The 22,105-nt window shown below is 38.8% G+C and overlaps 1 protein-coding gene across 17 annotated transcripts in view; it reads right to left on the reverse strand.

Annotated features, from left to right (window-relative positions):
• GRIP1 (glutamate receptor interacting protein 1) overlaps window positions 1–22,105 on the reverse strand; it is a 304,722-nt gene that overhangs the window by 34,527 nt on the left and 248,090 nt on the right. For 10 of the 17 annotated variants that reach the window (XM_085568249.1, XM_077783507.2, XM_085568247.1 and 7 more), the window contains 5 exons: window positions 14,719–14,866; window positions 12,946–13,115; window positions 7,567–7,722; window positions 2,447–2,633; window positions 901–1,046 (listed from right to left, as the gene is read on the reverse strand). In XM_085568249.1, the coding sequence (XP_085424375.1) occupies window positions 901–1,046; window positions 2,447–2,633; window positions 7,567–7,722; window positions 12,946–13,115; window positions 14,719–14,866 (807 nt within the window). Of the gene's footprint in view, window positions 1–900; window positions 1,047–2,446; window positions 2,634–7,566; window positions 7,723–8,453; window positions 8,610–12,945; window positions 13,116–14,718; window positions 14,867–22,105 lie in introns of all 17 variants that reach the window. The other 7 variants (XM_085568244.1, XM_085568252.1, XM_077783511.2 and 4 more) reach the window with 3 other exon arrangements.

Raw genomic sequence — 22,105 nt, forward strand, 5'->3', positions numbered from 1 at the left:
TGCTAAAATGAAGCAGGTATGATTTATAACTCTACTGGAAATTTCAAGGTAACTCAATTTTTTTTAAGGTTTAACTGAATTTGTGGAGATTGCATGGGCCAGCAGCCAGCTGAGACTGCAGGTTTTTAGCTCATATGCAAGTTCTGAGAGCACACAGGAAAATTTTACTGCTGGCAGACAGCTTTTAATTAAAAGGACAGGAGACTGAGTCGTAAGGATTTCTGACCTTTGTTGCTGCAGGACTAACACTTATTTTTAACTGTCCACTAAGGTAGCTGCCATGAGTTGAAAACATCTAGTGGGAAGAAAACAAATCCAGGGGTGCACACACATAATGTGTACTTGATATACACAGTTTGTGATTTCATGGGTATATTCTGTGTGCTTAAACACATTACAGAATAAAGGAATGCCATTAGTAATAATACTCACCAGAAAAATTAACAATGATTCTTCTGGCCTTTATTAATTAATTTTCTATTATTTTATTTACAGATACTGTAAGTGAAATACTTCAAGAGGTTTTTTTTGTTCATCCACCCTTTTTAATACTTTTCTGTCTTGCAAAACATTTCATTATTTGGCCTGTGGAGGATTTGTCTCTGTTTAGCAGAACATTTCTATCTCAGGCAAGAAAAACCTTAGGATATAATTCAGAGGAAAGACAGTCACCAGATCTTACTACAGGACCTGTCATTTCTATTTGCTTTTGGAAGTAGACTGCAGGGCTGTGTGAAATGAGAAAGCTGTACAAGAAGCCACATTTCAAATAAGTCACTTGAAAACTGAATGGTGTAGATGTGAGAAGAAAACCTCTACCTCAGACGCCTAACACTTGCAATGTACTTGGGATTTATTCCTTCATTTTTCTTGCATGACAGAATAACAGGACATTCATACCTGCAACATCAAATTCTATTTCCAAAGTGACCTTGTTGGTGATAGAGGAATCTCTGAGCAGTTGATTGGCCTCATCAAATGTGCTGTCTTCTGTTGGGATACCATTTATTGACACTATTCTGTCTCCTATTTGTAGTACCCCACACCTTGGTACAAAATGATACAAAACAATCATCAGATGTGCATGTTACCAGAACCAGCAGTATCACAGAATCACAGAATCATTTAGGTTGGGAAAATGCTTTAAGATCACTGAGTCCTACCATTAACCCAGCACTGACAAGTCCACCCTTTCCATGTGGAATTGCCATATTTACATGTCTTTTAAATACCACAGGGAATTGAGTCTGAACTACTTCCCTGGGAGGTCTGCTCCAGTCCTTGACAACCTTTTTCAATTAAGAAATGTTTCCTAATATTCAATCTAAACCTCCCCTAGCACAACTTGAGGCTATTTCCTCTTGTCCTATTGCATGTTATCTGAGAGAAGAGACCAATCCCCATCTGGCTACATCCTATTTTCAGACAGTTGTGGGGACCAATCCCCATCTGGCTACATCCTATTTTCAGATAGTTGTGGGGAGCTATAAGGTTCCCCTTGAACCTCCTTTCCTCCAGATTAAACATGCCCATCTCCCTCAGCTGCTCCTCGTTAGAGCTGTTCTCCTTCACCAGCTCCATTGCCTTTCTCTGGTCGCATTCCATGTGCAAGCAACTCAGTGTCTTTCATACAAAGAGGGGCCCAGAACTGAACACAGCACTCGAGGTGTGGCTTCACCACTGCCAAGTACAGGGACGTGATCACTGCCCTGGTTTGGCTGGCCATGCAGTTTCTGATATGACCCACCCCATCAAACACCTTCAACCAGACCCTGAAGGATTATTATGGCATAGCAGCTCAACAAGCTGCCCAGGCACAGAAGCTGCTGCCCCTTTGTGCCACTACACTATCTGGCACTCCCAGGATGGGTAGTGCCCTCCAGGTGCTGGGACTCAGGAAGTGGGGTCTTCATGCTTCTACCCCACCCATGGACATCATCTGTGCCTCTGACCCTGGGCTGCAGGTGAAATGGCAGCTTGTGCTTGCTTGTCTGTGCAGCCACTATCATTCTCATGACATGATTAAATACATATATAAGCATGAAAATGTAATTGAAGTAATTAGTAAGTCAAAATTCTGGTACTCCCTAAAATTTGATTCTGTACCAAAACTGAAGAGAGCAGGATATCTGCTTTCCCCCTGGCACATTCAATTACCACTATTTTGTCTTCACTGGTTTTTCTAATTTTTTTATTTTGTTTTGTTTTGAATATAGCTTCCAGTTTCCTTCTGGAGGATTCTGTATGGTCAGAACACTGGTGCTTGTCATTCTTTTATACCTGATCAAGTGCATGAAACACCACTGTCAGAACAGAAAGTGTATTTCTTGCCCCACTCCATTGAGCAAAGCCCTGCAATTTGTCACAAACTGAGAGAAAGCAACAAGCCCAAAGTACCCGAGGAACGCTCAGCGAATGTATTTAGCAATTGATTAAAGAGCCTCACCTTTCTGCCGGACTGTCAGCCTCAATATAGGAAATGAGAGGTGGAGAGGACAAGGTCTCGGTAGCGAACACGCTGCCCTGGAGCTGTATCCCAAACCCCACTATGGGGTCAGCTGTCAGCACTACTTCTGTGGTTTCTGTGTGGACGACCTGCCCAGCCAAACCAACAGTGCTAGAGGCTAAAGACACTATAAAACAGAGCAGACCAGGAGGAAAGACATTCATACACAGCAGAAGTTCCATTGCTTTTTGAGAAAATTGATCTTTCCAATAAAACTAGTCAATGGCTCTTTAAAAGTCAATTTAGGCTAAAGTTTATAAATTGTGTATAAACAGTCATGGCAAATAAGATAATAGAAAACAACTGGTTTTATGCTGGAATGCAAAAAGATAGTTCTTGTTCTGAGTAAAATAAATGCGTTTGATAGAGCCACTCCAAAAATCTCAGGACTTCCTTGAATTCTGTTTGCATTAGGTTGGAGACATAGATAAGCAGAACTTTAACAGGAACTAAGGCAATTGGAGGCATAAGCCCAGCTGTTATTCAGGCAGATTCTTCTTTTGAACATCTCATTGCAATTCATTGTTGTTAGCAACAAAGCACGTGGATCAGGCTTGCTTGCAAAAGTAAGGATGCCATCTTCTTGTACATGTTTACTGTAAGTCAGCAATTTGTCAGGCTGACTGGGTACTGTAAGGAAGTTGAACAAACCACTCTGTTTTGGCAACCAGTATATCTCAAGGGATTGTGAGAAAAAAATTTCTGTGGGGTCTCTCAAAATTTCTGTGGGGTCTCTGTGGGAGACCCTTCTAGGAGAAACTCAGGCAGCTACTTCTGTTCCCCTGATTTACTCACACTTTTTCTGAAAGGCTGCAGAACAGTACAAATAAAGACAAAAACAACAGTGATTCAATGCAATTACCTGTGAAAGGAGAGGACTGCACCTTTGCCTCCCTGATCTCTGTCTAAACATCTATTGTATTATGGTTTGAATTCCCCCAGCGACAAACTATTGCCTTTCATTATGTCATACACAGAAAGCTGGAGTTTTTACCTCTTCACCTCTAATTTCCTTCAAAACCCTCTTCTGACTGTAGCAGCTGCTAAGAATTAGGTAAAATTTCATGGTTTATTTGAAGGATAGTTTACCTGTGCCTTTTTTTTTTTTTCTCTTAGATGTGGGAAAAAAATGTTGACATTATAGATAATATTAGCACAACTGTAAAAAGATGTCAGATGTTATGTAAGTATTTTCCCACACTATGGGGCTGCAAGCATTAGACCTTTGCTCTATATCAGTTAGTATATATCTGATTGATGTGGCACAATTGGCAATAACAGTTCTTAGCAAAATTTTCACTTGCCAAAAGCCTCACTAGTTTTTGCTTTCTCCCAGCAAAGCTCCTTCCCACTCTAAAACTGTCCCTTCCAAATAACTGTGAATTCTTTCTCATATCTTATTTTTTCTTTCTAAGAATTGTGCATTATTTCAGACACTCAATAGCTTCCTTCTTATTGTTTATTTTATCTGCACTCAATAAGATATGCTTATACACAAATGCAAATACTAAAAATCTGTTCTTAGAAACTTCCATCAGCTTTAGCATTTACTGCATGTGAGAAATAGGTTTCTCCAGGCCTCATTGTTTCAAAGGCTAAAATATAATGAAACCAAATAAATTAATATAATACCTAAGACACCTTCTAGAAACATCTTAATTTAGGGCAGCCAATCTCAGGAAAGTTCAATTTTCCCTTTCTTAAATGTCATATAACAATTACTTGTTAACTTCATCTCTATTTCCCATCACTCATGTCTCCATTCCCTCCTTGCACCAGGTATCTAGCTGACTCTGTAACCTTCTTACTCTTTTTATAATGTCCTACCAGGAACCTAAATATCTCATAAAATTTATTTCAAGACAGTAAAAGTTTTAATTCACATTGGAAAAATAAGCCACTATCTGTGGGATTTAAAACTCACTCCGATAAACATTTTGATGATGTTGATGCTAAAGTATGACAACTTAAGAACTCCTTCCACTCCGAAAGAAAAGGAAAGAGAAACAGGAACAAAAAAAAAACCTTCAGAGATGAAAAATATCCTTTTCTAATAATGTAACAATAGCTATCTTCTAAGACTCTGTAAAATGTCACAGGTACCCAAATCCGTGACTTAGAGCACATTGGTGTTTGTAACTCAACAGTAACTGTAGAAAGAAACACTGACATTTTTTGGGTCCTTGAAGGATTAGAATTTTTACAGGCCAGGAAGAAGCGCTGTTGATTTAAAAAGGGGACATGGATGTGTTCGTAGTTCCAGTGAACACTGGTTGCTATTGCTAGGAGTAAATTCCAGCATACTTGTATAGTTCTTGTCTAACTCTTAGCAACATTCCTGGGGGCTGATTTCCTATATGCTCTGCAGTTATGTAAATAATGATCATGAATTTGAAGATTATGTACTTTTTGTGCCTGCAGTTATACAAGAAGCAGAACAAGATGTGCTTCAAGGTATATCTGTGGATTATTATGCCTCCAGTCTCCCATTCTGACACACAAGAAATTGAAAAATGTTCACAATTCCTCCTGATAGCTGCTGAGAAAAGAGCACCCATGCATGTCTAAAACCCTCTCCAATTTCTACCAGATATGCAACCCTAGTAATATAAATTTATATAAATTATGTCTCTCTTTCAACCACTAATAGGGACCTATTACAAAATACTTCAAGATTTAAACTTAAACAAAATAATAATCTAAGTGTTTCCATAATGAATCCCATACCTTAAACAAACAAAAGCAGAGGAAGAACAAAACCTGAAAACAAGTGGCAAAAAAAAAGCTTGAGGCAGCAGGGCATGCCCTCAGTTCTTACAGCCACATATTTAGAAAGATCTGCATAACTAATGCAATGATTGTTAAATCATGACCATGAGTCTTGTAACCCCTTGCGCCATCACAGTTCATCTTCATGAATTATGCCATGATCACATTATGTTGTGCAAATATTCTTAAATAATTGGCAATGTAAACCTTCTAGCAACCTACATATTTTTATTGCCAAGTAACATTCTAAAAGATTTATTAAAATTTACTTTAATAAAACTTGCAAATGATTCAATTGGGTTAAGGGAAAAAAATCCCACTAAAATTAAGAGTGTGCTACTCCTTTCCATGAACAGCACAGCAGTCAGTCTACCTGGTTCTCATGAGTCTCCCACAAAGGGAGAGTGTTCCAAGTCTTGTCGATGGAAAGGTACATGACTGGACATTCGGAGTAGTGTGGGTCTCTCAAGTTGGCTGTTACTGCTGTCACAAGTATGGGTATAATTCCACTAACAAAGTAAGGAACTCTGCCTGGGCTGATAAGCAAACTCACAAAGAGAGCAAACAAGTCTGGCTGGACAGCCAATTTCTCAGAAGCCAGTTCCAGTACAGGGCTGTTGATGTAGTCACAGATTGTAATGAGGCACTGACCACTCAGTGACGGGGCCAGTTTCATATATTGTGTAATGCTCTACATCAAGACCTCACAATGCAAATGGGTAACAAACTACTGCACAACAAAGCCCTGTCCTAACTTCTCCAATCTAGAGATCTGTTTACTCATAGCAGCTTGTCATCCCCAGGGCCTTCTGACTTTAAAAATCTTTTAGGTACGCTGCACTACTGTGACTGTTCCACTTAAATGCCACATCACTGGCCTTGTTTGGAGTCTTTGCAAGATAACACAGACAAAGCTTCCTTGAAGGAAAAATATCTGAAAATTTTAACAATGCAAGTTACAGCTGCGTCCAAGATCCATAACAGGATTAGCTTTGAAGATTTCATCCTTTGTTGAACAGCTAAAAATGTAGCACAACTGATGAATGATTTTTTGCATTGATTTTACTATTCAAAGAAATTACTACTAATGTAACACTACTACTGTTTCTCATGTGCAGAGGAGAACATATAAGAGCTGGACCTCTACTGATACCATAGCATGACAAACACAGCATCCCCCTGTGACCCAAAAGAATGTATTAGAAGCTAACATGTCAACAGATGAACTGTGAAAAATGGCTGATCAGATTAAAAACAAAAAAATGCACTTACAGGCAAATGTTATGCAAAAATATGTGCTTTACAGAAGAAATAAGAAAAAGCAAGCAACAAAAACTGCAAGAAAGCAAAACTTCAGCTCCTCTCTAATGTATTCTCACAATTCCATGGTGACTGACCTTGGAAGCTGCTGGTTTGCTCTGGTTTTACTATGACCATGGGGAATCTTTAAAACACAGCAGCAGTGCTGTATTGTGCAGCAGCTCAGTTCTTTCAGAATGGACTTCTGAGTATTGTTATATAGAGCAAATGATTTACAGAGCAGTTCTCACCTCCCTGCTCTGGAGGAACTGAGCTGCTGTGGATTGCACAAAGATGGACAAGCCAAAAGAGAGGTAGCACTTGCATGGAGTCTGGGAAAAAATGCACTGCCACAGCCACACTCTCTCCAGCTTAGTGAATACTTAGCAATATGCAAAATGGAACAGCCTGAATAGATCTGTTCTGGCTTGGGAAATGATTGACTCACAGGCAATCCATGCTTTGAATTTCAGAGAGTGGTCAAACGAGGCTAGTTAGTCTTCACTGTAACTTGTTGCTCTCCCTCCCCAAAATAACTGTACAGGACATGGTAAAGATGTAAACATTAGAACTACCTAGGAGGTGGCAAGCTCTGCCTTCCCTAATGTGACAGCTGGCTGAGCTTACCAGCAATCTGTTTTTGACCATTCAGCTATGAATTCTATTCCTTAATGGACACTGGAAGAGTTAAGAAAGGAATTTGAAAATCACTTCAATAATGGTATAACAAACTCTTCTAGCACTGTCTAAAGAAAACATTCCTTTATAAATTTCAGATGAGATAGTTATGCTGCATAACATCTACTCATCTCATTTTAGCATTAAACAAATATTTTTACCCTTATGCTTCCCTACATCTACCAGAAACTCCCTCTTCTGTCTAAAATATATGTGTATTAATTAATCTACTGTGCAACTTTTTTTTCTGCATTTTCCCCCTCCTCCACCCATTCATTCACTGCACATTTTGAGCAAATGCAGTTACCACCTACAGGAGCTTTTGAAGTCCTTCTTTTTCATCCTCCGCCTCATCATTGTCCCACGTGGGCTGGTGGAGTAGAGGCTGCGAGGTAAGGTCCCCATGTTCAGGGAACTCAGGCTGTATGCACTCATGGAGGTAGGAGAGAAGGATGAAGACACCAGAGCTGCTGTAAGAAATCAAACACTTGGCATACAGCACTCAGTCTTCACAGAAGAGCGCAGCACATACCTGTAACTCATCAATGAATCAAACATTTTATGGATAGGCTGTGTATGATGCACAGGAATGGTTTGTGCATTTTCAATAACAAAGACATTAAACCACACAGGTGACCCTAGGAAAAAGTAAAGCCAGCATTTCATGACAACACGTGCTGGAAGCTAACAAAGAAAATGTAGATACAAAAGCTATATTCATAGTATACAACTTACTTTAAGCAAAGCACGTTAAATTAAAATTTTAAACACAAATCCCCAAACTAATGCAAGTCAATATACCTAGATACACTGATTTTAGAAATGTCTTTTTGTAGTAGGTAGTTTCTGACAAGGATTAGCAAGCAATGCTTTGCATTCAAATATCATGCTTTATATACACTTTTCCAATCCAATGGTCTACTCGTACATAGAAGAAGAGCTGATTAATTTAGAATTTTCAAGCTTTTTCCTGTCTACAAAGACTGCTTTGTTATACAAAGGAAAAGGTGTAAACTGTCAGAAATAACCTTGGCATGGCTATGAAAAAGCATAGCATCCGTAAACTAAAAACATTTTAGAGCCTGAAATGAGAAAAGTATGAGTGAAAGAAGAACGGAGGGAGGAGGAGGAGGAAGAGGGAGGAGGAGGAAGTAGAAGAGGAGAAGAGAATATGCCAGCAGGAAAAGGTGTGGAACATTACGAAGGCTTTTTTGAGGAGGCGCTTTCTGGAATTTCAAGGCTGGCATCCTGCAATGGTCAGGGTGGTAGGTGTTATAATGGTGGTAGGTGAGGAGGCTGCTGTGGCTGTTGGCACACGAATCCCAGGTAAGTTGCCTGTTGCTTCTTTCAACCTTCACTGCCCGCATGAAGGGATGATGGAAAATCAGAAACAAAAGGACCAGAGAAGAGGCAAAAGTAACTGAATTGCACAAAGAAAACCAAAAGAACCCATAAATCAGAAGTGAAAGAAAGAAAACAAATTGAAAATAAAATATAATAAAACAAAACAAAAAATAACATGGTCTTGTCTTCTTATCAGGGGGTTCTAACTTGTTCTAACAAATACAAAAAAGCAGAAAACTCAATCAGAAACATTTCTCAGAAAAAATGTTTCTGATTTGAGTTTTCTGCTTTTTTGTATTTGTTTCAAAAATTATGATTACTGAATCAATTTCTAATCTCCTTCTACCTTAGGGACTAAGATTGCAAAGTTGCTCAAAAAATACTAAGATACTACATATGACCAGTAACTGAAGGTTAATAACTCTCTGCTTGCATTAATCTATTTTAAAAAGACCAGTCAGATACTTTACATGGCACTGCCTAGAATGGAGATGGTTCCCTGCCATTTCAATTTACTGTATTGACATTTTAATTTTGCCACAATCTATTGCTGGCATTATGCTATTCTGTGCAGTAAATGACTTCCCCTTGTCAGCAGCAGAAAAATGCTATCCTGAAACCTGGTTGATAAAGAAAAGAAGTCTTATTGATTAGCAGGATTTGCAATTTTGTATTTTTATTTTGTAGTTTTTATTTTTAATTTGATCTTCAAAACTTTAAAATGATCCTTCACTGGATGAAATTTGAAACCATACTTAATTATTTAATTGCGGGATTTATGTGCCGCAAGTGAAGACTGGTATTTACTAAGAGAGTGGGAAGCATTCTAGTTGTCAAATCTTAAAGGAAAGGGATTGAAGTCTCCCTTGATTAAATACAGTATATTCATAATTAAATTCAGCATATCTGTATCCTTGCTGAACCATAAAGGCACAGTTCAAACTGGTAAATATTCACTGATTCTTTTGTCTTAACACGCCAAGGGATTCACCCATACTACATAATCATGAAATGGTTTGGAGGGACCTTAAAGACCATCTTGTTCCAACTCTGTTATCATGGGAAGGGACACTTTTCACTAGACCAGGTGGCTAAGGGCCCCATCCAACCCAGCCTTTAACACTTCCAGGGATGAGACAGCCACAACTTCTCTGTGCAATCTGTCCCAGTGCCTCACCATCCTCGCAGTGAAGAATTTCTTCCTAATATCTAATCTAAACCTGTTTCTGTTTCTATAAAACAGTTTGCTGTCTTTGTTTCATGAGCTGTATAACCTGTGTCCCTCTGCTACCTGCTATACCTATAATGGCTGCAGACTTGGCAGTCCTCATGCTGGCCTCTAACAGGAGCCCAAAACCTTGAGCATTCAGCTTGGACCTACACCTTGTGTTCGTATCTTATTCCATGAGGTAAAATTAGGGGGAAAAGGCCAGCTACCACAGCAAGCCCTGTGCCCTGGCAGAAGGAAAACTGTCCTTTGGTTTCACTTTGTATTACATGAGCACTGATGTGCTAATTGCCTGACGGTACTCCCCCTTCTGACTCAAAAGTGATGCTTCTCTCTACACGGTAGATGTGTGGGATGCACACCAGGGAAGGGACAGGGAAAAGGGAGCACAGGGACTCACCACGTCCCTGCAGCCTGGTGGAGTGATGGAGACCCTGCAAGCCCTGGAGCTGCCTGATCTGGCTATGTGTCTTCAGTCAGATTTCCCTGGAGTTGCATCCCTCCCTAAGAGCACACACTGTGTCCTGGCATGCTCTTGAATCAAAATAATTATTTTTTTGCTCCAATAACAGATATCAAAAGTAAGGGAGGGGTGAAATGTCAGCATCAGGCTGGGAGTGTGCGCCTGGGGCTCCTCAGCCACTAGCACCACCACCCTCTGGGACTTTGGAAAATCTCATGGTAGCCAGAAAAGTCCCAGAAACACCTGAAGTAGCCTGATATGGCCTTATGTGCCTTAGAGACTTAACGTGTCTTCTCGGATGAAACTGTCTCTTCAATTACGCGCACAGACAGCGAGATTTCTTAACTTAACTATGGTGAAAAAATTAAAATCTGATAAGAACAATGTGACCAGGTGGATTTTCATTATTTTCAAGCTACTGTGAGCCTTGTTTAATTAAAAAGACTGCTTCCAGCAGGAAATTATCTGGCAGTCCTTGAGATTTTTACTTAATGTTTTATTTTCATGCTGAGAGTAGAGATAAAGTCCTACAAAGTGGGAAAGTACACAAATTCAGTTTGCTCAGCTTGTAGAAATATAGTCCCAATTCAACAAAAGTTCTGTAAAAGAAAATCCTTTTGTGTGTAACCACAGTAATTTAGTGGTAATTTCAGCTTTTCCAGTACAGGGTTGTGTATAGTAAAAATAAAACTAATGAGGCAGCAAGAGAAATGACTGTCAGCAGCACAGTATAAAGGGAAAAAAAACCCATGAAAAAGAATCCTATCTTTTATAGAGCTCTCCACTTTATTTTAGGGCTAAAATTTTAGTTTATTTTATATACTGACTTTCCTGCCTGTTATAAATTCCTAACATATTCCCACAAGACCAATAACTGAGCTCCCCAGATACAGCCCTAATGACTCAGCTTATTTCAGACATTGCAAGGGAGATTTTCACTCTCTGCAGCCTCTAGGCCATACCACACCTGATGAATGGTTGTTTCTAAGAGGGAACTTGCTTCCATAAAGCTTGTTATATCTTGAATTGGTCATGATATTGTGGTAGCACCACCTGGTGAGGGGCTGGAACGGTCTGTAAACATCCTAGTTATTCTGCCTTACTGAAGAAAGCAACTTTATTACTTTAGGGATACTTTCACCCAAAAGATGTGCTTATATATCATCTTTTGCAGATCAATTTGATATTATTTTGTAACAAACAGTTCTTAACTCTTGGCATAGCAAGAACATTGCTTTTTTCTAAGCATCTACACTGGTTACTAGAACATTAACAGCATCAATCTGTTATAAATATTGGTTAACAACCCAACTGCTTCAAGTAATACAATCATCTACACAAATCATTGGTCCCAGCATTTGTCTTCCCAAAAAAAAAGTCTTCAAAATTCTTTAACCATTCAGAAATTAATTGCATGACATCTCTGCTTCAGAACAGAGAAAGCTCTGTTTGTAATGCACTGTCATAACTGAAAGTAGTGGAAGTACATTGGAAATTTGGCCTCCATCTTGCTCTGCTTGTGCTAATGTTATCAACCTCTGCTCCTTGTGGCTCTAAGCAGCTTAAGTAGAAAAGGGAAAGAGCTGAGTACAGGGAGAACATGCGATTGCAAAGGTTACTTTTTGTTCACCCTGGTCTAAGAGAAACTAATGTCTCCTCTGTCACTAGTTCAGTATTCCCTACTTTGAGAAACTGTCTAGAACACCACTTATCAAGGGACACCCTGGATGCTGCCTGGATGTCCCAGAACATTTACCATCACTGACATTTCAAGACCTCAGAAATCTTGCCTTGGTCTAAAGGAGGCAGCAGCACAGTACCACAGGCTTAGAAAAACTATACCACTGGTCATGCTGCAACACATGTACCTATTCTCTGTGTATGTGATAACCCTTGTTACTGTTTTGATGTCGATCAACATGTGCTATTTTAGACTGATTTGAAGGATTATTGTGAATTAGCACTTTTTCACGATCAGTTAGAAGACAAGACAGGCGGCCTCCATCTGAATTCAAATACTAAGACATTTTACAAATATTTGATTTGAGAATGGAAAGCCACTCTATTCAAGTATGTTGGTATGAAATAAGTATCACAGTGAAAAGGTCTGCAATCTAGGGAACTGTTTCCAAACAGTTTTCATAAGCACTGACAGTGAACCTGTGAAGCAATCTCAGAAGCATTTTAAAAGAAGATGGCAATAAATAATAATGCCATTAACAAGAGAAAATACAGGAGGGGTTTACGTATTTAAGGAGAGAACAGGTTAACACCTGCTAACTACCTTAATTAAGTGACCATGACTAACAAGCCAATATGCTGAAAATAAGTTGGCTGTGGTACTATTTCCCCACTCTAAATTTAAGAATCAATGTAGAAATTAATTTACAGAAGTATCTCGTAGCACCCCCAGCAACTGCAACAGTAGAGGCAGCAGGTGTCTTTATGTGCATTTGCAAGTTTGTAGAGGTATTTCTTAGCAAAACATTTCCTCTCTGGCCATAGAAATCTCCGAGCTGCTCAGAAACTGCAGAAGCATAACGTGGGGAGTTGAAACAACATTTACAGACCTAACTGTGGTGATAGCTTTGACCATTCAGCATGGGCAGGCAAAGCACAAGAAAGAGATAAAGGTGTTTGGTGTTGCAGATCTCTTACCGTGCTCTGGGCCTTTCAGTGCTAGCCGTGTCTGGTGGTGGGGAAGGATCTCCAGTTTGACATTATCCGCTGCATTAGCCAAAAACTGCGTTGCTTCTGCCAGCGTACAGTACTCCATGCTGGTGCCATCAATGGACAGAATATGGTCTCCTACATGTAATGCACCACATCTATATAAAAGGGGAAAAACTTGGTATGATCAGGTATGCTATTTGCTTGCACAATGAGTTTTTCTGCCTTCAAACTGTCAACGTGACAACTACGAACATGTTCTTTTTTTTCAAGAGACATTTGTGTTTTGTAGGCACTGTCACTGGTCAGACTTTATCTCTATTAGTACAAACCTTAAAAACAATTCCGTTAATACAGTATATGCCAAGACATCACTCACAGAACTGCAATGGGGTAGCTGGCTCTAAAAATATGTGTGAATGGCAGCAGGATAAAATGAGAAGAGCTTAAGGAGACTCTAATAACTTGGTCACATATCCCTCACACAAGCACCCAGTTCATCATTTTTTGAGTTATAATTCAAACATTTATTAGTACAAAAGCTGTAAATGATGATGAAATTATGCAGTAGTCAAACAAATAATGAAACCAGGGCTAGCATGGTGACTCTAGGAGTGGGGTGGGGAGGGGGCTAGCTGCTAAATTTTGCTGCACTCAAGAGACTGGCTACTGGATGAGTTGAGAAATGCAAACACAGCAGTCAGCATCCCGACGTACCAGTCAAGTGGACAGCTCCTTTAATTGGTTACCCCCTGTGAAATGGGAAAAAACAGAGGGAGAAAATTAAAGCATCCTGCACCATTGAACTGGAGAACACCCCTGGATCAATGGCCGTCACTCTCAAAATTTCTACTGTAGGGAAAAGCCCACAGAGGAGCTGTAGACTCACTGCTACAAGTGGGTGCTACCAAAAGCACCATTGCCAAGGAGGAGTTACAAGGTAGGGTGACTGGGGACATGCAGGAGGAATTTGCTGCTGAAACGTAATATTTAAAAAAAAATTTAGATAGAGATATGAGTATAAAAATATATTGTATATGTATAAACACACACATACACACACACACACCCCCCAGAAAAGGTCTCTAACAACTCTGTTACAGAGGTTCAGACCACTGGGGAAAAATACCTAGCTATAATTTTAATGGTTTAAAGGTTTTATTTAAAGGATTAAATGAAGTGGAAATATTACAGTAAAACAATTTAGAAATACAGAAGCCAGTCTTCCTTATACCTCACTTGCATTCTAAACTATTAGTAAAAGAATCCAGACATAAGGAATTCCATTTCAGTGTACCACAAGAATGAGTGATATATTCTAAAAGAACATTTCAAGGTTGCAGAGCCTCAAAATTTACTTTCCTTGACAGCTGTTCCATATGGTAGGTTTACATCAAGAATTCCAGTGGGTTACATTTCTTTTTTTAATACTGATCTCTGCCACAGTATTACATTTAATAGCCAGAGAAGACCTTTTTAACTGCTGTGTTGCATAGTGCAAGCAGCCAGTCACATATTACATGGGAGGTGGCTCATGTCACCAAATACTACTGGAATGAGCTAAAGTAGATGGAAGTCTTAGACTCAGCAGTCTGGAACAGCCATCTGACAAAGTGCTAATTTTAGGACATGCAACCTTGAGAGGACCTGGTTCAGCTGATTTTCTCAAAAAAGGGAAGGGTTCCTTTAAAATCAGACCAAACAGAAAAAGAAGTAAAATGGATGCATGGACCTGCAGTGTCAGTCCTCTGTCACACTCACCTGTCTGCAATACTTGCAGATTTGATTTTGTCTATGACAATGACCTGTTTGTTGCAGCACATCGAGGTAGTTAGTGCAACCCCAAGAGCAGCACCAGGAGTTTTGGCAACTTCGACTAGCAGGGGCCCAGAAGCTGTTGCTACTGAATCTGTTAAAATGAGACAACAAAAGATCAGTATTATACCAATGTGGTATTTATGCCATTTTCATGTTTTCCCCATATGAAATCTCCATGGCTACTTTATTTCTCTGACCAGATAACATGCCACTTCAAGAAATACTGGAATAGCACCATTTAAGGTGTCAATAATCAGAACTTGATGTTGAAAACTCTAAAAGCAAGAGGAAGTTTGTGAATCAGGGATGTCCAGAAGTTTCAGAGTGTGTCAGAATCAGAGATGGACCAGATGAGGGAAACAGGATGTATTAGTGAATCATTCTCTTGAACAACTGAAGATAAATATTACCTAGAATTTAAACAGACATGCTGAAAAAACAGAATTAATTTTAAAACTTGAAAATTATCTGAAAAAAAAGGAGTAAGTGAATAGGTTAGAGAAGAAAGCTAAATTAATTTTCACAAAAGGAAATGAAGGTCTGTAGATAGCAGTATAATAATCAAATGAAGAAGATAAAGAAAGGGTCTACAAGAAATCCTTTACAAAAGAAAGGACAAAATGGTGAAAGTGAAGGAGGCATGACACCTAGAAGTAGTAGAAGTTAAAACAAAACACATGTGAGGAGATTCAGAAAATTGTTTTAACATCCTGCCACTGGATAAAACACTGCCTTACAACAAGACATAGATAGTAAATAATCAACACTGAATACAGAAAACAGAAAAGTAAGTTGGAACAACAGTCATGATTGATGACTGTGGTGAGAAACTACCCCAGAGAACAAGTGCTAGACACAACAAAGCAAATAGAGAGCAGGCTTCTTCCTAAATGCCAAAAACAAAGCAGGGAATGATCATATGTTCTGGAGACTGGATGAGAACTCCTACTAACCAATACCCATTGATCAATAACTCAGTGCAGTAAGATACAGTAAGAGAAGATGTCCTTTAAGGATATAAAAAGATTGAGACAAATAAAATGCAATCAGAAGCCTTTGGAGGTGCTTACAATCACAATAAGAGAAAACTGAATAAATGAAGACTTATGCTGGATCAAAGTTATCAAATGTCCTGCCAGCAAACAGGAGAGACTGGTATTCACAACATACTGGAACCAACTGTGAGGATACAAAGACAACATTCAATTGTGATGTGTCTCAGAAGATGCTAAGACTGAAGCTGTATCAGAACTGCAGCTGGGCTTCCAAGTATGGGGGAGAGGACAGATATAAGATACTCCACTCAGTCTTAAATCTAAAAAATTAGTAAAAAAATGTAATACTGGCACAAAAGAGAGTAAAACTGTATTAGCATACAAAACTAACAATCTATATAATAATACAAGAAACTGAATGAGAGAGTGCTGAACACTCAGTGAAGGTGCTCTTCCTCATTTGAGTGTAATGTAGGTAAACTGCATATAAAAATGGAGTGAAAAAAGGTTGGATGGAATAGCATACAATATCAGAAAACTGTCAGTTAGTTATTATAGAACTCCTTATCTCCCACAGTTTGAAATAATTTTTAGATTCTTGTGGGTTTTCTTTTTTTTCAAGCTCGAAATCTGAGGGTTTGAAGGCAAGAAATTTTGAAAGTGGTCATTAAATCTGACACAACTAGGGTTGAATTTTTAAAGGCTCAGCCTTTATAGGCACTAAAAAATAAGCTGCTCCACAAACCCGAACTGATCTTTAAATTCTGAGCCAAAAGAAGAATCCACCCAGTAGCCTTTCTGCCTGGAGCTTCAAGCACTATGTACTCAGAACTGCCCTCAGCAGCTACCTGTCTTTCTCTTACTAACTAAAGAAGGAGTTTATTACAATGAAATTCCTGTCTTAGATGACTTGGTTAAAGGTCTAAGTAAGGCACGATGCATGCAGTGCCTTGCAAACCGCCAAATAAGCAGGTGCAGCAGAGCAAAATTTAAGTATTCCCTATTCCCATTCCTGCACTGAGAAACAATTATTTTCATCTTGAACATTCCCATGCCTTCTGGAGCTACACACGTTTCACATTTACAAATATATGGGAAGAAGACTCAAACATTTGTCATCAGTACCTTGACAAAGGTTTTAACTCATATTGATCCAGAAAATGGCAAAGCCCAACTTGCACTAGTTCTTTCTGTAATGGTTGCCTTGAGGAGAGCAAACGGAATGCAAATATCTGTTGAGAATGTGTAAATCTTTCAAGATGCTGGACCTTTTTCCAGTTACTTGGGAAACTGCATAAGCACAAGCAACTTATGCCTGAGTGTTATTTCCCAGGTGCCTGTTGAAATGCACTGGGAACACAAACTAAGGCAGACAGGATGAATAAATAAGATAACTACATTAGAGGAACCAGAAGAGAAGAAATGGAGTGTGTCTAACAGTGGAAAAAAAGCACAAGGAAGAGAAAGAAGGCAATAACTAAGCACGCATTCTCTGACAGACAAGAATTAGTTTTTCATGTTGAAGTAAAGCATGGATATGAAAAATGAATCATACAGGTATAAATTATTCATGTGTGAAGATGTTTCAGTCATTAAGATATTTACACCATGACTGAAGCACTTACACACTATGTTGATTTATTGACTATGTAATTACATAAGATACACTGATGAATATTTGTGTGAAAGGCACTCTAGATTTTTGATTTTGTTAATAATTTTTCTCATTTCAGAGTATTGCATCTCAATCACTACAAGAGGCCTGATTAAAAACCTCCCAGAGGAAGTGGCATTGCTTTCTGCATGCTAATATATTTCTTCAGCAAGATAGCAGCACATCTTTTTTATCTGACAGCTTAAATTACTGGAAACAAGGGGTTTTATTCTAGATATACTTTCATGATATGTAAATATACTGTTTTTAGTATAGTATAAATAGTATTTAGATTTTTTTTAAATAAAATGAGCAGTGCAACCTCCTTTGTCTCAACAGATAATCACAAATCGCTTTGAAAATTGAAAAATGTATTTTTAACCTGATAAAGACATCACATTACATGTGTTTCTTTATGTCCTCAAAAATGTATATATCTGTTAATCCTTACTGATCCTCATGGTATCTGAAATCCAGGTCAACAACTGGTGGGTTGTTGACAAAAAACACTAGGATTCCCACAGTGGGGAAACAAAAAAGTGAGCTGCTTCTATTAGGCAGCAGAAGATCTACACGTGAAACAATGTAGATGCCTTTAAATGCCCTAGATAGGGAAAAGCTTCAGTCATAGCTTGTGATAAATAATGATACTAAATTCACAGGAAATCAAACTTCTTTAGTCCATGATGCTTTTTTTTTTTCCTTTCTGAAGTCTTCCTGTACTTAAAACTGGGAAGTACAGCTATTGAGCTTGTTCCTATAGGAACACTGAGCTCTGTTGCTACTACCTGTCCTCTTCTCACTTCTCTAACTGCAAGGTTTGGGGTGCTCTTTTACTTTCTTCAAAGTCATAGCACAAGGGGTGGAACTGGACGATCTTTAAGGTTCTTTCCAACCTAAACCATTCTACGACTGACAGAATCATCAATGGTGAGGAAAGTACACCAGATGTGCTTGTGCCAGTCCATTCAGAATCAGTGTGCTAGGGATTACACCCCGTTTTCAGTGTTAAGAAACAAGAGCTGAAATGTTAAAAGCTTTTTGCTTTTTGTAACAGAAATGGATCAATTTACCACAGACCTATCAACATGAGTTTTGAGTATTTGCCACTGCTTAGGGAAGCTAGATTGTTGAAATGCAAAAATCAAAGCCAACACATAGCTTACATGGCACTTGATTTCCACAGCTAGCTGTACAAACTTGAGACCAGATGACCAACCCAAAGAACAGGCAGGACTTCTAACAGGCTTGACGGATTTTATTTCCAAGACGTGTGGTTTTAGCAGTGACGTTCTCCATTTTGCAAGGTCCTTTACAGTACTGCTCAGCTGACAGCACAGCATATCTTAAACTACACTTAATGAATCTTGTCATTCTCTGTGTGGTTTTTATATTCTTAAGGACTATTTCTTTTATGTGAATACCAGCCCAAACCCCATATTTTTTTGGTGTCCATTTAAACATTTCCTCCGTAAGACTGATACACTTAAAAGTTGTCCCAGCTCCTCACAAGACTGCATTCCTACCTGTGTGAGATTCATAGTTCTCTATCATGCTGTGGCTCCCCTATTTCCCTTCTCACATTTTTCTGAGATTGCCATAGAGATAGGCAGTCAACTTATCTGTCTTTTCCATGATCACTTACAAAACAAGAGCCACAACTAGAAATGTTTGTGCAAAAGAGAGATCTGCTGCAAGTAGGGAGGCTTTTTTCTACTTTTCCCCTTCCTTTCTGCTTCAATTCACTTACACTTTTCTTTTATTTTTCCAGGTTTCACCAAGTCACAGATAAAAAGAGCTGACAAAACCCCACTTTCGCCCCTGTTCTTCATCTACATCATAAAGCACTTAGGCTACTTTGCTACCATTTAAAATTTCTTTTCTAGGGGCATTTTCCTTTACTAATTTTTTTGCAGCAATTGGATGACCTGCCAAGTCTCTTACAGAGAGCTGAGTGATGGCTATTTAAATACTGATTTTTTTGGTGGAGGTGGGGGCATGGGAGGTAGCTTATTTATGTAATACCCTTCCTTGTACTGCAAAGATTATTTGATCTCTATTTTGCAAAGAAAGGATATAATTACGTATTTTTAAAGATGATCTAATCAAGAAATTGAGATTGGGATCATGGGTCAATAGTTTCAAGAGGGAATGTAGCAGCAAGGAAGAGAGCAGGAATAAGACTTCTGCAGTGTTTAAAGGGCACAGGAACAACATTAAAGATGCCCTACAGCTGGGTAGCACCATTATCACTCATTCAGAGTAATATTATTTTATTTCTCATACATTTGTGACTAAAGGTCATAAATGAACCACACACAGAACATGATTCATGGTACTGGTTTTGGTATCCTGTTCTACTAATATGGCATAATGTTTGCACTCCAGCTTTGTTCATGCTTCATTTAGCAGAGTAACCTTTTACTCATCTCAGATCTTATGGGTAAAATAAAATCAATGACAGCTAGCAAGCTCTGAAAGGGATTTCTGGAAAGCTAAAAAAGATGTGAAACTCTTGAAGTAGGTCTAGTGGGGGGCCATGAAACTGCACAGAGTGCTGGAGCACCTTTTCTGTGAGGATGGGCTGAGAGAGCTGCGGAAGAGAAGGCTCTGGGAAGATCTCATTGCTGCCTTTCAGTAATTGAAAGAAGCTTATAAAAAAGATGGACAGTGACTTCTTACATGGGCAGATAGTGATAGGACAAGGGGGAACAGTTTTAAACTGAAAGAGAAGAGATTTAGTTTATCTCTTAGAAGGAAACTCTTTCCCAGAAGATGGTAAAGCACAGGTACAGGTTCCCTAGAGAAGCTGTTGATGCCCCTTTCCTGGGGGCGTTCCAGGCCAGGTTTGATTGGGCCCTAGGCAACATGAGCTAGTGGGTGGCATCCCTGCCCATGGCAGAGGGATTGGAACTAGATGACATTTAAGGTCTTTTCTAACCCAAACTATAAAATAGAGTAAGCTGACAATGTACTAAAAGTAGTATTTGTAGAGAAAGGATAGTAGTTTTTAATAATATAATTAGTATTTAAAAATTAAATATTATTCTTGTTAGAAGTGTCAGTCTCCAAGGATAGACTTACAATCCATCATACAATATATGTGCTCCTTGCATTCCCTTGATTTTGGGGTATTCTGTGCTTCAGGCAGGCTGTAGAATGAGCAACAGCTGTTCTAATTTTACCTGAACTAGAATTAGGGGAGCAAAACCAGTACCAAATATAGATAAATAAAATAGTGTATTTTCCATTATTGTAAGTAACAGGACAACACTGGAACTTCTCATCTACTGAAAGAAAGATCACAAAAGAAAGGAAAAAAGCAATAAATTGCTGCTAAGGAAAAAAGCCACCAATGGCTTTTTATACTCTCTCACCTTTAGAATAATCAAATTTCAAAAATGATAAATAGGAATAATTCCAAGAGGATGCCAGCAGAATGAGTGATAGCAAAATCAGAGAGACCTCTCAACCTCAAAATGGTAAATGAAACATTAGTCTCTAAACAAATGTGCCACCTATTATCCCCTCTAAACACAAGCAATTTACTATTCTTGTCAACTGACTGGCACAGTCTTTCCATTTTCCTCTTGTTGTCTAATTCCTGCAGCTCATTTATATGCCTCTAATTTAACCAAGTTCTTCAAATCAAAAGCTTAGCAGCTGCCTTTACCTGATTTCATACTTTGCAACCTTAGCCCCATCATTCTTTGCAGCTAAGAAATGTCACTAACTAGCTGAATAACCATCTCTGCCTTCAAAATGCTCCCACAGTGTGGATGTGGATATATTCAAAATCAGTCTGGGACTTTCTCAGACTTTCTCTCAAATTTGAACCATAAAAACCTGCCTAAACAACTTCAGCTCAAAAGTCTTTCCCCAATTCTCAGGGTGCTGTTTCCTCCTATTAACTGTTTCAAACTCACACCTTTAACTTCTACTAGGCCCCTTTCCTGCTCAAAAGCTGTATGAAATCCCAATCTCTTAATTTATCTCTATTTTTCTTTTCATGTGCCTTGTTAATCTAAAACGCAATCTGTCTATTGAACAATTTACAACACAAAAGCAACTTGGTAGATGATGCCTGTACAGAAAATCCTGTATCTCCTTCTTTGAGGATAGTCTAAGTGCATTTTAAATAAGCCCAGGCCCTGCAAATATCTGCCTTTGTTACCTTGAGAAAGAATACCACATAAAAAATTCATCTGGCACTTAAAGAACTATTAAGAACTCAAAATCTCTACTCCTGACGGCAGCACATGGTTTCAGAACTTGGGAGCTTACAAGTACAACTTTATGTTTAGTTTGGCAATCTGAGCCTCAAATAGCACCTTTCCATTGAAGGATGGCTGTTGAAAACTGCCATGAAACACTATATAGCATTAGTTAGATTGTGAAATGCTTGCAGAAGTCAGCAGCAATGGAATTCTCCGTGCACTTCATTCCAAGAATGGAACTTACAATTAATTATTTTTAAAAACCATCTTCCAAATGAGACACACCCCAAAAACAGTGCAAATATGTCCTCTACAGATGCCCTGCATTACAAACCACTAATTTTTCTATGACACAAAGCACAGATGAAATCAAAGAACCACTGAATCACAGAATGGTTTGAGTTTGGAGAAACCTTAAAAACCATTTAATCCCAGTCCCCTTCCATAAGCAGGGTCACTGTCCA

This window comes from Lonchura striata, chromosome 1A (assembly GCF_050655825.1).
Source record: "Lonchura striata isolate lonStrDom1 chromosome 1A, ASM5065582v1, whole genome shotgun sequence".
In the NCBI taxonomy this organism is placed as follows: domain Eukaryota; kingdom Metazoa; phylum Chordata; class Aves; order Passeriformes; family Estrildidae; genus Lonchura; species Lonchura striata.